The sequence below is a fragment of the Eschrichtius robustus genome, chromosome 20, assembly GCF_028021215.1.
Source record: "Eschrichtius robustus isolate mEscRob2 chromosome 20, mEscRob2.pri, whole genome shotgun sequence".
NCBI lineage: Eukaryota > Metazoa > Chordata > Mammalia > Artiodactyla > Eschrichtiidae > Eschrichtius > Eschrichtius robustus.
In genome coordinates this window covers 48,518,026-48,533,120 of record NC_090843.1, presented here as the reverse complement: position 1 = coordinate 48,533,120, position 15,095 = coordinate 48,518,026, and the positions used below count along the sequence as shown (strand labels likewise).

At 39.0% G+C, this 15,095-nt stretch overlaps 1 protein-coding gene across 1 annotated transcript in view; it reads right to left on the bottom strand.

Annotated features, from left to right (window-relative positions):
* The window catches only part of MYO1D (myosin ID), a 348,817-nt gene that overhangs the window by 128,427 nt on the left and 205,295 nt on the right, over positions 1-15,095 (bottom strand). The window contains exon 20 of the mRNA XM_068530137.1: positions 12,000-12,113. Coding sequence (XP_068386238.1) covers positions 12,000-12,113 — 114 coding nt within the window. The remainder of the gene's footprint in view (positions 1-11,999; positions 12,114-15,095) is intronic.

Sequence of the window (15,095 nt, the reverse complement as noted above, 5' to 3'; positions counted from 1 at the left end):
GGATTCAGCCCTGTAACATAGTACAAGGACAATCTATCTTCCAAATGAAACAGTATCTTTCTAGCCAGTCGTCAGATAGAGTAATAAAGCATGATGCCTGGCAGAATTACAATCCATTTACCTCTACAAAACAGTCACACCCTTTCAGATAATTGTCTCTCTTCTCTCGCCCGCCAGCTTGCTTCGTATTCTCCATAGGACTAAAGGAGGTATTTGTGTAAATTAATTGGCTGCTTCCTTAGCCATCAAGCCCGTACTGATAAAAAGGGACTATATCAAATAGCATTCAAGGGCAGATTCAAATATTTTTCAAACCAACCCATCAGGCAAAACCAACACAGTTCCCCCAACAAAAGGGTGAGAGGAGTTCCAGCTGAGGTCAGGTTAAATGTTTCAGTTTATGTGGTCTCCCTCGAAACCGGTGAACAGATTTCATGTTTACGCAAATTAAACTCAGTCTTGGCAATCAGCTCCCTGAGCGCTGGCTGGGGAGAGCCCATGCCCACAGGAACTTGAAAGGCAGGGGCAGCAGTGCATTGATTCGAGCAATGTGCCACAGCCATGGGATGCAATTTTCCCCACTGATCTATAGTGATCTCTAGGATGATACACGGAGTTAAAGAGGTTGTGACCAGAGTTTTGCATACAACGTGACTAATTGTGTGGGCTACTTCTTGCCTTTGTTCTCTGCATCAAGCTGCGGCTGGCTACCACGAGTCTCCCTGCTTTGCAAAACATTTGGATTCTGATCCCACTGCCCCCCACCCTGTATAAATTTTAACCTTTCTTGACAACTGTTTTGGAATTAATGCTTTATTTCGATATTACCATTTACAAATATAGTGTCGAGAGTGACTCAAGGGGGATGACACTAATTTGACAATATCACCGATTCGTAACCTAACTAACTATGCAGCACTTGTACCTAGAAAGTCACTCTGTGGTTAATAAAGGGGTCACCTGTAACTTGAGTGTTTCATCCTCAGATTTCTGTGTACAGTTAGTTGACCATACCATTTGTGAGGGTATTCGCAAAAACCTTTCACGGTTTCCTATTTTCATCTTTCCTGTGAAGAGTGACTGGAACCATGGCTAAATGATAAACTGATTGAATAATTTTTGCTAATGGAAGGGGAAAAAAAGGTCTCAAATTTATCTTTTAATTATATTTTGTTTAGGCTTATGTAAAGATCAGTCGTTATCTCCTGAACACAAACCAACTAACCACAGAGAGGGGAGAGATGATTCTTGTAATTAAAGATTGACTGAGACCCCAGTGTGTGCTGGGTTATATAATTTAGGGTAATAGAAAAATACGTGATACCACTACACACCTGTTAGAATGGCTAAAATGAAAAAAAAACAAAACAAAACTGGTAATAGCAGATGCTGGTGAGGGTAAGAAGCAACAGAACTCTCGATCATTGCTGGTGGGACTGCATAAATGACAGTCACTTTGGAAGACAGTTTGGTAGTTCTTATAAAGCCAAATTTGGCCTTATCACAGGAGCTAAAATTGCACTTGAAGGTATTTACCCAAATGATTTGAAAACTCGCGCCCATACGAAAACCTGCATGTGAATGTTTCTAGCAGCTGTATTCATAATTGCCAAAAACTGGAAGCAACCAAGATGTTTCAACAGGCAAATGGATAAACAAACTATGGTACATCCATACAATGGACTATTATTCAGCAATAAAAAGAATAAGCTATCAGGCCACAAAAAGGCATATAAAAACCTTAAATACTTATTGCTAAGTGAAAGAAGCCAGAAGGAAAACGTTACATACTGTATGATTCCAACTATATGATATTCTAGAAAAGGCACAACTATAGAGACAGTAAAATGATCAGTGGTTGCCAGAGGTTTGGGGAAGAGAGAGAATAGTTGTAGAAACATATAAGAAGTATCCAGGTTTTCCTTCCTGGCTGCCTGAGGATCAACCACCATTAGGAATGACACAGTAACTATCTGGACCAGGAAGTTCATGACCAACCAACTATGGAAACAAATGGTCACTGATGTCCTTCATCCTGGAAAGGCAACAGTATCTAAGAAATTTTGGAAAAACCAGACAAAATGTACAAGACTACACTAGGTGTCATCTTTGTGTTTGGATTCAGAACCATTTCGGTGGTGGCAAGATAAATGGCTTTGGTGTCATTTACGATTCCTTGGATGATGCAAAGAAAAATAAAGCCATACATAGACTTGCAAGACCTGGCCTGTATGAGAAGAAAAAGACTTCAAGAAAACAGTGAAAGGAACACAAGAACAGAATGAACAAAGTCAGGGGACTGTAAAGGCCACTGATGGTGTTGACAGAAAGAGGGAGTAAAGATGATGCAGTGACTTTATCTGCTGTGATTGTGCAGATTTTAAAGAGGATTAAGAAACTGTGAAAACTTAAAAAGAACTATCAAACAGCAAAGCATTGGAAGAATTTTGGTATAAAAAGAGACTGGGAAAAGAAACTGAAAATAACAGGTATTGTTACTGATGGGCAACTTATTAATAGGTAAATACTTGATGGCAATATTTATCTTAGTTTTTTATGCTAAATTCTAATTGTTCACAGGAAAACATGGGATCTGTTCTACAAGCAGTTAGAAATTTAGGCTACAGGGAGGGCAACATAATAATAGCTTGGCTACAATGAAACATTTTCCAAAGGCGATCCACAAGGCAGAGTTTGCTGTATGTGTGCCTTCTTTGTTGAGATGCAAGGTATAATCTGAAGTATGTGGAAGTGTACTATTGAAACAAAATTAACACTTCCTGATTTAACTTCCAGTTTATAGGAAATACAGGGACTAGGAGAGTAAGTTACATGAACCATGAGGAAACAATCAGACAAATCCAGACGAGACCAGTGCTGGACTCTTTAAAAACTCAGCGTCAGACTTGAGGACACAGGCGGGGGGAAGGGTAAGCTGGGACAAAGTGAGAGAGTGGCATGGACATATATACACTACCAAACGTAAAACAGATAGCTAGTGGGAAACAGCCGCATAGCACAGGGAGATCAGCTCGGTGCTTTGCGACCACCTAGAGGGGTGGGATAGGGAGGGTGGGAGGGAGGGAGATGCAAGAGGGAAGAGATATGGGAATATATGTATATGTATAACTGATTCACTTTGTTATAAAGCAGAAACTAACACACCATTGTAAAGCAATTATACTCCAATAAAGATGTTTAAAAATAAATAAATAAATAAATAAATAAATATTGTCCTTTAAAAAAAAAAACCAAAAAAAACTCAACGTCATACATACCAAGTGTTAGTGAGGATGTGGAGAAACCAGAAGTCTCACACTGAAGGGAATGTAAAATTGGAGCATCCACTTTGGAAAACAGTTTGGTAGTTTCTTACAAAGTTAAGCAAATGCCATATGGAATAATTCCATTCATAGATAGCCACCCACGAGAAATGAAAACACATGCCCATGTAAAGTCTTGTATGAGAACATACGTAGCAGCCAAATGTCCATCAACTGGTGAATGGAGAAACGAAATATGGTAGATCCATGCAATGGAATATTACTCAGCAATGAAACGAAAGGACCAATGATATATGGAACATGGATGAACCTCAAAAACATTAGGCTGAGTAAAGGAAGCCAGACACAAAACAATATCTATTGTTTAATTCTGTGTGCATGAAATTTCTAGAAAAGGTAAAAGTATAGAGACAGAAAGATCAGTGATTGTCTAGGGCTGACGTTGGGAGTGGGAATTTACTGCAAATGAGCACGAGAGAACTTTCTGGAGTGACAGAAATGTTCCAAAACTGGAATTATGTCATGTTTGTACAACTGCATAAGTTTACTAAAAGTAACTGAACTGTACCTTACAATGGGTGAATTTTGGGGTAAGTACTCTAAATGTATTAGTTTGCCAGGGCTGCCATAACAAAGTACCAGACCAGGTAGCTTAAACAACAGAAATCTATTTCCTCACAGTTCTGGAGGCTGGAAGTCCAAGACCAAAGTGTGGGCAAGGCTGGGTCCTTCTGAGGCCTCTCTCCTTGCTTGCGGATGTCTGTCTCAACCTGTGTCCTCACATGATCTTTCCTCTGTATGTGTCTGTGTCCTAATCTCCTCTTCTTATAGAGACACCAGTCATAGTGGATCAGGGCCCACCCTAATGCTCTCATTTTAACCTGATTACCTCTTTAGAGATTCTGTCACTAAACATAGTCACATTCTGAATTACTGAGGGTTAGGACTTCAACAAATGAATTTTGAAGGAACACAGTTCAGCCTGTAACAGTAAATTATACCTCAGTAATGGTGTTTTAAAAAGTCATTATCATGAAAAAAAAGGGTGTGTGTGTAGAGATACAGTTTTGGACTAAAAGAGATGTAACTACCAAATTCAAAATATGCACCTAGATGGGATTTTAAAAAAATGGGTATAAAAGACATTCTTTGAACAACTGAGGAAATTTGAATATGAGTTGTCCAACACATAATGGATAATGATTATGTATTATATTAAATATTATGGAAATATTATTAATTTTCTTAGATATGAAAATGGTACTGTGGTTATGAAGGAGAATGTCCTTATTCTTAGGAGAATGCACACGGGAGCATTTTAGTGGTGAAGTGTCATGAGAGAGAGAAAACAAATACGCCAAAAAGTAAATTAAATACTGAATCCAGGTGGAGGGCATATGGGTGCTCCATGTAATATCCTTTCAACTTCTCTGTACATTTGAAAAATTTTAAAATAAAAAGTCAGAAGAATAGAATCAGCAGTGAACTCTGAAGGGGTAGAAGGTTCTAAAGGTTGGAAATACACCTATATCAAAGATTTCCTTTATTCCTTTCCTTCCTGGCTAATTGAAGTAGAAAATGTACTCTTCTAAAGCTCACACCCAGTTATAGCTTTCTATAAGTGAGAAAGGGTTAGTGTTTGTTTCTACTATTGATACGTAAAATCCAGAATAAAACATACCACAGATTTTAGAATTTTTAAAGGTTGGCAGGGAGGAGGCCAAGGAATATGGTTATAGCTCATTTAGAGGAACAAATAGGTAAAGACCTTTTTTTTTAACATCTTCATCGGAGTATCATTGCTTTACAACGTTGCGTTAGTTTCTGCTATATGACAAAGTGAATCAGCTGTATGTACATATATCCCCATATGCCCTCCCTCTTGCGTCTCCCTCCCTCCCACCCTCCCTATCCCACCCCTCTAGGTGGTCACAAAGCACGAGCTGATCTCCCTGTGCTATACGGCTGCTTCCCACTAGTTATCTATTTTACATTTGGTAGTGTATATATTTCAATGCTACTCTCTCACTTCGCCCCAGCTTACCCTTCCCCCTCCCCATGTCTCCAAGTCCATTCTCCATGGTAAAGACCTGTTTTAATAGGAGCAGCAAACTGGTGCCCCATGGGCTGAATACGGCTTACAAGACGTGTTCTGTTTGGCTTACATGGCATTTAACAATCAGGAGATCTTACATATAATACAGACTTCAGCTTTTTTTCTAGGTGAATCCAAAGGTCTGGCATACTAGACTCTGGCGTGGTCACAACGGATTACAGTGGAGTGGTGACTGCCCCTTGATGGGTATGAACTTTATTCATTTCTGAACCTGACTGACTCCTAAAGGAATCTGACTTTTTGACAAAGAAAATGGGTAAACAGCAAGCTGTCCCTTCTACTAGGATCTGCTTTACCAGCATCCCCATCTCTCTTTTCCTCCACATGGATACAGCTAATGAGAACATTATATTGGGAGGAGGGTGAAACTGAAGGGAGAGATTTTGGAAATTTGTTATAATTTTAGAGTTCATAAAATCTTTGCCCAACAGTCATTAAAACTGTCTTTGGCACAAAGATAGACAATAGACCAACAGAACAGAGTAGAGAAACTAGGAAGAGACATATGGACACACTTGATTTAGGACAAATGCAGGGCTGAAGAGCAAAGGGGGAAAGATGGTCTTTTCAACTGTCTACCCATACGGGAGAAAAATAAACCCTGGGCTGATGCCTCGCATGTACACAAAAATCAATTCTAGGTGGACTGTAATATGTCAATGTGAAAGGCACAGCAATAAAGCTTATAGAATACAGCAGATGAGAATATCTTCGCGACCTTGGGACAGGGAGTGATTTCTTAAACAAAAATAAAAAAGCATCAACCTTAAAGGAAAAAACTGATAAACTGAACTATATCAACGTGAAAAATGTTGTTCACAGACAACACTAAAAGAATGAAAAGGCAAGTCCCAGAGCTGGAGAAAATATCTGCAACACATGTAACTGTCAATGGGCACACAGGCAGAGTATAAAAAGAACTCCTAGAAATCAATTTTTAAAAGACAGCCCAATAGAAAAACAGCAAGAGACTTGAACAGGCACTTCATAAAAGACATCCAAATGACCAATAAACACAAAGAAAGGGGCTCAACCCTATTAGTAATTAGGGAATTACAAAGAAAACCCACAATGTGTATCCGTCAATGGATGAATGGATAGAGATGTGGTATACATTCACAATGTGATATTGTTCAGCCGTGAGAAAGAAGGAAATCCTGCCGTGTGCAACAACCTGGGTGAATCCTGAGGGCATTATAACGGAAATAAGCCAGACAGAGAAAGACAAATACTCTATTATATCACTTATATGTAGAGTCTAAAAATGATAAACTCCGAGGAACAGAGAGAGTGGTGGTTGCCAGGGGCTCGGGGAGGGTGGGGAAAATGGGGAGATATTGGTCAGAGGGTACAAACTTCCAGATAGAAGATGAATAAGTTCTTGGGATCTATTATACAGCATGGTGATTACAGCTAATAGTACAGTATTACATAACTTGAAAGTTGCCAAGTAATCAGATCTTCAATGTTCTCACTACAAAAAAGAAATGGCAATTATGTGACATGATGGAGGTGTTGCCTGATGTTATGGTGGTAATCGTATTGCAACAGATAAATGTATCAAATCAACACACTGTACACCTTAAACTTACACGATGTTATATGTCTGTTATACCTCAATTAAGCTAGAACCGTAACTATCACATACCTACCAGGATTGCTGAAATTCAGGACTGTCAGTACCTAAGGTTGGAGAGGAAATGGAGCAATTGGAACTTTCCCATTTTGCTGGGGTGGGGATGGGGGTTGTAAACCAGTATGACTACTTTGGAAAACTGGAACTATCTACTAAAATTCAATAGCAGTCTCACTCCTGGGCGTTTGTCCAATGAAAATGTATGCATCATATAGACACCAAAAGACACGCACAGGAGTGATTTTAAAAATCTCAAATATCCATCAACATGTGAATGGATAAACAACTTGTGGTATATTCTCACAAGGAAATGCTACATACACAGTGATGAAAATGGGCAAACTAGAATTATATGAAATAACGTGGCTGTTCTCGTGAAGATAATGTTGAAAGAAACACAAAAAGGAATACACAGTGTTTGATTTCACTTACATTAAGTTCAAAACGAGCAAAAGTGTGCCTCTGAAAAGGAAGGAAGAGGTAGCGACTGCGAGAGGACACGTGGGGTTTTTTGGGGAGTCCTATTAATGACCTATATCTTGACGTTGGGGACGGTTACACAGGCGAACTCACTTTGTGATAATTCGTCAAGCTATACGCTTAAGATCTGTGCATTTTTCTGCATGTAGGGCATACTTCAATAAGCAAGTGAAAATATTTGCCCAGATGTGAATAGCAGTAGAGCGTGTGCTACATGTCAATAAAATATTCCAAGGGTCTGCCAATCCAATGCTCTCAGTTTTACTTAAATGACACCAAGTGCCCATTAACGTTAAGTGCTTGGGGCACTTAGGTGCTGCTGCTTTATAGAAGTTCAATGAATTAGAAGATATAGATAATGAATTGGATGGGTACTTTTTATGGTGCATTAGGAAAGCAACAAATAGTGGTCCCATATTGCCTGGCTGGGAGCTGTAAAGAAACTGAGGCAATACTTTTCCGCTGAAAGCACAGGTTCAAAAACTGGCTAGACCCATTGTCAAATTGCAGCATCAGCTGAATTCTTACCTATGGTGGTCGTCCATGGGTGCAGTTTAGGTCCTGCTTGACAAAGACTGGGATCCTGGCAAGTGGAATGGCGGTAGGTGGGAGAGTCCAAGGACCCAAGGATGCCTGATGAATGTAGCCTACTTGAAGCACTGCTCTCCCATTGACTCTTTCCCACTAGGAAAACCTAATGACCCACCTCAATAATCAGCAGGACCAAATGTGGCTGGGGCCTAAGGACAGCAGTCAAAAATTGTAGAGGGAAGAGATCATTTACACCTCTAATGAACTGTAGTCATTATCGGTGCTATGCTAGGAGAAGTCAGGGAAGACTATGCATAGATTTGCAAGTGCTTGACAAGGAGCTGAAGTACCAGTTTGGATCCTGCAGAATTGGTTGCTATGGTGAGGCCTCATGGGAGACACGGTGTTCCATGTTACTGCAGGATGAAACTCTAATGGTTTGGTGGGTTGGCTGACTCAGACCTAAGCCTAGCACTGGCCCAGGCCATCTGGCAAGAAAGGTAATTGTTAGTAAGAAGACACACAAGGAGAAGTAGAGACAGAGAATGGCAGAAACTTAGACCATCTTAAGCATCATGTTGCTGAGGGGGTCACGGAATAATATGATGCCTCAGAGCTGCCTTAAAACCTGAATAGCTTCCTGGGTTTCTGTGAGATTCCTTTCCCTTACTACCACGTGTATCCTTTATCAAAAACAAAGCAAAGCATTACTTGAGATAGTATATAGTCATATTGGGGCCCAGGGCAGGCCCCCAAATATGTCTCAATGGCATATCGATTGTTTTGAATTAAAGTTACTTAAGAAACAACCAAATGCAAGAAGGACACTTTGATGCTCCTCTCTGTTTCTCTGAAACTAGGAAATAAACATCTCATGTGAAAGGTGCCTTCCCTGGGCTGGGAGGTAGAAAGACATCATTATCGTCAGAGACAGGGAATTCAGGTCTGAGAAGCCTGTATAAATAAACCTTGCTACTTCTTTACTAATTTACTACCCAAGCCCAATCTTTGCTTAAATTCCTTATAATTATGCACCCGAACCTAAGTTTCTCTGTCCTGTCCAATCCTCACAAATTTATTGTTTCTTTGTACACAAAGACATAAAAGTTACCTGCTTTTGGTCACTCTCTGTGCATCATTTTATGATCTCCTGTGCCCACAAAACTAAGTTGGGTTTTCTCCTGTTAATCTGCCTCGTGTCAATTTTATTATTAGTCCAGCCACAGGAACTCAACAGGGACAGAGGGAAATTTCCCCCTCTCCCTAATACCAATCTGTTCCCTGGAGCCAGAAAAGTCCGTCTAACACAGGAAAGGCACCCCGGCAGAAGGAGGAATGAAGAGCAGAGAAGGGGAAGAGTAACTGTGGGATCCTCAGCTATATGTTTCCACTGATTACTCTTATTTCTGAAAACTTTCCAACTTGATTCTGAAACACAGTGTTCCCAAAGTTCTTTCCCTTCCTGGAATAATTCATAACCTTATGGAACTGAAGGGAAATTAGAGCTCATTCGGCACATTAGAAGAGAGAGGAGAAAATGGAGGTCCAGAAAGAAGAGATCTCCTTTTTATTCCATTTCCTTCAGCCACTCTCTTTTCCCCACCATTTAAGCATGGATGTTCTCAAATCACCTGCCCCTTCTCCCTCTAGACTCATAATTTCAGCCTCCAATTATACATGCATCTGTCTGCTCTTAAATTTTTATCCTAAGTGCTGAATGCTACCCACCACTCCTTTACAATATTAGACGCCAGTGATCTATGGGGTATATACTTACAAGTTTCACCAATACCTGAAACGCAACTTAGTTAAGATTGAAATCTTTCTCCTTCATCCCCTCCCAGCTTCTTCATCCCTGCTATTAGCAGTATCATTTTTAAAGGTTCCTTGTCTTAAACTTTGTAACTTCAAAACATTTCATACAAAAAGGATAAAGAATAAAATAACAAACACCCATGTCCCTATGATCCAGACTTAATATCTGGCTGTGTTTGCTTCAGACTGAACAACAGTTTTATAGGTAGACACGGCTGGAGGTCCTGTGCCCCATTCAATCTGCTCCCTCCTAAGAGAGCAGTTCCTCCCCAAAGCAGGTCCCGAGACAAAGGCTGATGAGCCTCAGAATTGATCCGGGAGGTGCAGGTACACGGGTGAGGGAGTGGGGAGGTGGCTCAGGAAGGGAAAGCAGCCAGTAGGGCCCGTTACTAAGCAGCTAACACGGTGGGCAGCGCAGCTGATTCCTACAGAAAAGCTCCAGCAAATGGTGTTAAACACACCTGAGAATCATTGTGACCGATGAATGGTGGGGATGGAGCATTTATACCCCACACCCACTAGTCATTTGGGTGGCTGGGCGTTTCCAGCCTTCTATGGACTCCAGCAGCCTGAGGGAAGCCTTTCGACAAAGGTGTTGGCTGTCAGAAGTTAGGCTGTTGTGTACAAAAATGGTAAGGGAATACAAGGGGAGGTGGGCAGAGTACCGACAGCATCTGTGACAGTGTGTATCCATCCTATTGACATCGTTTACCTTTACGAGTGTTAAACATGGTTAATTTTTGTATAATATGATATTATTGATAACACTGATGATGATAATGATGATGAAGGGTAACACTGACTCTAAATATACACCAGTCAACATGAAAAAGGAAGGTAGTTTGGGAAAATAACTTCGGTTCAAAGACCTGGTTAACTACTTATTGAACTCGTATCACGTGCCTGATTGATTTCCCTTTAATAGAAAGTAAGGAAAAGAAATAAAGTACACTTTATTAGACTTTGACAAAATTTGGTTTTCTCCTGTATCTTCCTTCATCTCCTTCTGCGAGACTGCAGGGTTATTAGGCTTAAACTGTGATGGCTATATAAGATTACAAGTCTTTGCTAAGAAGACTACATATGATCAAGAATGTCTTAGAACATCATTTCCTTCTTAGTTGCAATCCATTCACCTTCCTACTGAAAGGGAGAAAGGTGTGTATGCATGTGTGTGTGGGGTGGGGGGACTGGGTGACAGAGACAAATCTCAGCCTCATCATCGGGTGACAGGACTGCAGGGGTGTTCTAAATTATTTAGCGAAGCCAGGAATAGTTTGTCTTCATTGAACCTCACAGCCAACAGGACTCCTGATTTAACAAAATAAAACTATAAAACAGTATGTTTCCTATTCCCTTTTGCAGAGGCCAAAAGGATTTAAAACAATCTTTAAATAATACTCCTCACAGATCCCATGATTGGACAAACCCAGACCTCCCTCTTTAAGAACGAGCGGACAGAGGAAAGTCACCTGACACATGGAAAGATCCAGCAGTCCAGGAGGATCTTTTTCAAGATCAGAACAAACCGTCACTTGTAAAGCAGACCCCATACAGCAGGATAAACAAATTTTTTAAAGTCTCAAATTGAAATTCAAGGAGACACCCACCAAATTTCATATTTCAAATAAGGAATGATTAGAGAATTTGAAAACCCCATGGAGAAAGTGAATAACTAAGCGGGTTTAGATCAGAGGTAAAATATATTGGTGAAAATAACTTCTGGAAACAGCATACATTTTACATTTAAAAGAGAGGTAACGTTTTCATAAAGTAATTCCCTACTATTTCTCTACCTGATTCCATTTCCACATAAAAACAAGCCTTATGAAAATCAATAAGAAAATACATTTCATGTCATAACATTTAAGTAGTGAGTGGGATTAGTGATAAAGGTCACGTAGAATGCAGAGTCCTACACTTTAAAACAAAACGCCTTCGTTTTTCTACTGGAAGCTTTGATCCTCCTTATAGAAAATTGTACTTTTGTATAAAACATGAGATTGGCAGAAAATTTTAGGAATTCATGGACTCCCTAAAGCCCCAGAGGTTCTAGTGATCAGTCTGGTGACCCACTCGTGGTCTATGAACACCAGGTTAAGAATCCTTTATTCAGAGAGAAGCAGAGAACACTTACGTTGTATAGAGGGATAGTCTTCATCACTTTGTACTGCTTTGTGGGATCCATTTTATACAGGTGACGGTCAGTGACAAAAATTGCTCGATCTTCCACCTTACTAAAGCGATTCACCTGTAAGAAAACAAAATAATAAACCATAATATCTCATCAAGAATGAAATCAAATGATCTGTCAGGAAAACATCTAGGAGCAGAGGTGGCTGGCTGTGAAGCCAGATTCTGTAATTGATGTGCACCACCTATGACCGCTCTCTGGATGCAACAGAGATGGAAAAGGAGTGTTTCCAGATTTGTGGAATTTTACAATGTAAATTTCCCAAGTTTACCATCTAACAGGGAAAACAGGAAGAACACAGAAGAATTAAAGAACTAAAAACACGTAACCCAGACACTATAATGAAAGTGAAAAGGCAACCCACAGAATAGGAGAAAATTTTGTAAATCATATATCTGAACAGGAACTTTTACCTAGAATAAATAAAGAATAGAATATAAGTTGTATCTAGAGTATATAACTCAATAATAAAAAGACCCTCCCCTCCAAATTTTAAATGGGTAAAGAATTTGAAGAGACATTTCTCCAGAGAAGACATACGAATGGCTGTAAAAAACATGAAAAGATGCTTGACATCATCAGCCATCAGGAAAATGTAAATCAGAACAACAATGAGATACCACCTCACACCCACTAGGATGACAATAATAAAAAAGACAGTAACAAATGTTGGCCAGGATGTGGAGAAATTGGAACCCTCACTACTGGTCGGGGTCTAAAATGATGAAGTTGCTTTAGAAAATAGTCTGGCAGCTCCTTAAATGGTTAAACATAGAATTGCCATGTGACTCAGATAGTCCACTCCTAAGTATATACACAGGGGAACTGAAAACATATCCACACAAAAACTTGTGCCTGAATGTTCACAGCAGCCTTAATCATAATAGCTAAAAAGTAGAAACAACCTCAATATCTATCAACTGATGAATGAATAAAATGTGATGTATCCATACAATGGAATATAATTTGGCAATAAAAAGAATAAAGTATTGATACATGCTATAATGTGGATGAACCCTGAAAACATGCCAAGTAAAAGAAGAGAGTCACAAAGGACCATATGTTGTATGATTCCATTTATATGAAATGTCCAGAATAAGCAAATCTATAGAAACAGAGCATAGGTTAGTGGTTTCATAGGGCTGGGGGAGATGGGAGGTTTGCGGGGAGGACAGCTAAGGGGTGTGGGTTTTTTTTTTTGGGTTAATGAAAATGTTTAGCAATTGGCTGTAGAGATAGATATATAGCTCTAAACACACTAAAACTGTATACTTTAAAATGGTGAACTGTATGTTAAGTGAATCATATCTCAATAAAGCTGTTAAAAAAAAACCTGTTTGAAACAACTCATTCTGTCCCTTTCCTAACGCACTGGGCAGGTATATTTCAGATTAAATTCCCTAAAACATGTTTATAAATCTACATGTTCTACATTAAATCTACTTATGTTAAGTGAAATAAGTCAGAGAGAGACAAATACTGTATGATATCACTCATATGTGGAATGTAAAAAATACAACAAATTAGTGAAGATAACAAAAAAGCAGCAGACTCACAGAGAGTACAAACTAGTGGTTACCAGTGGGAGAGGGCAGGGGTAGTATAAGGGTAGGGGATTAAGAGGTACAAACTATTAGGTATAAAATAAGCTACAAGGATATATTGTACAACATGGGGAATATAGCCAATATTTTGTAATAACTATAAATGGAGTATAACCTTTATAATTGTGAATCACTACACTGTACAGCTGTAACATACAAAATAAAAAAGATTAAATATCCAAAAACAGATAGTGCCTTCCTATTGCATATAGCATAAATAATTTCCTCATATTATTACTCTCCATAAAAAGAATGCACCATATGAGAAGGCAGTTAAGTGCCCACACAGAAAAGATTCAGCGTAAGCTAAATAGACATCTGATGTGGGTGCGGTGGAAGGGAAGGGCTTTAAATAGGAAGTCTAAGGATCTCCAAGGTACCCTGCCACTCAGATTCTACGATTCCTTTATCTGACTTTCAAGAGTTTTCCTATCTGCCACTATTCTACTTATTTGACTTTACATATTTCTTCAAGGGCTCTGGCTCCTTTCTGACAGGTTTCCTCATGTCATGCTCTCTCTTAAATGATTTTCTACTCCCTCCTTTTTCTCTTTAGCCATGTATATGTCAAGATAATGCTCAATTTCTCATTTATTATAAAACCTCTTCAATTCCTCTAGTAAAAAATGATCACTCTTTTTTTCTACTTAAAAATTTTTTTAAATTAAAAAGTTTAAAAAATTATTTATTTTTAAAATTGAAGTATAGTTGATTTACAATGTTGTGTTAGTTTCAGGTGTACAGCAAAGTGATTCAGTTATACATATATGTATCTATTATTTTTCAGATTCTTTTTATTTATTTATTTATTTTGGCCATGCCGTGCTGTATGACGGATCTTAGTTCCCTGACCAGGAATCGAACGTGTGCCCCCTGCAATGGAAGTGTGGAATCTTAACCACTGGACTACTAGGGAAGCCCCTCAGATTCTTTTCCCCTATAGGTTATTACAAAATATTGAGCACAGTTCCTTGTGCTATACAGTAGGTCCTTGTTGGTTATCTACTTAAATATAGTAGTGTGTATATGCTAATCCCAACCTCCTAATTTATCCTTCCCACCCCTTTCCTCTTTGGTAACCACAAGTTTGTTATCTATGTCTGTGGTTCTATTTCTGGTTTGTAAATAAGTTCATTTGTATCTTATTTTGTTTTTTACATTCTATATATAAGTGATATCATACGATATTTACCTTTCTCTGTCTGGCTTATTTGACTTAGTATGATAATCTCTAGGTCCATTCATGTTGCCACAAATGACATTATTTCACTCTTTTTTTCATGGCTTTTTTCTGAACTTCTACAACACAGTTGTAGAATCAATATATAGGATATATGCAGAATTAAGAATGAAACAAAAAACTGACCCTGAAACTAAAAAGCACAGGTTTTACTTTTAAAGCAGGATACCTGAGAATAGGAGAAACTATTAGTCT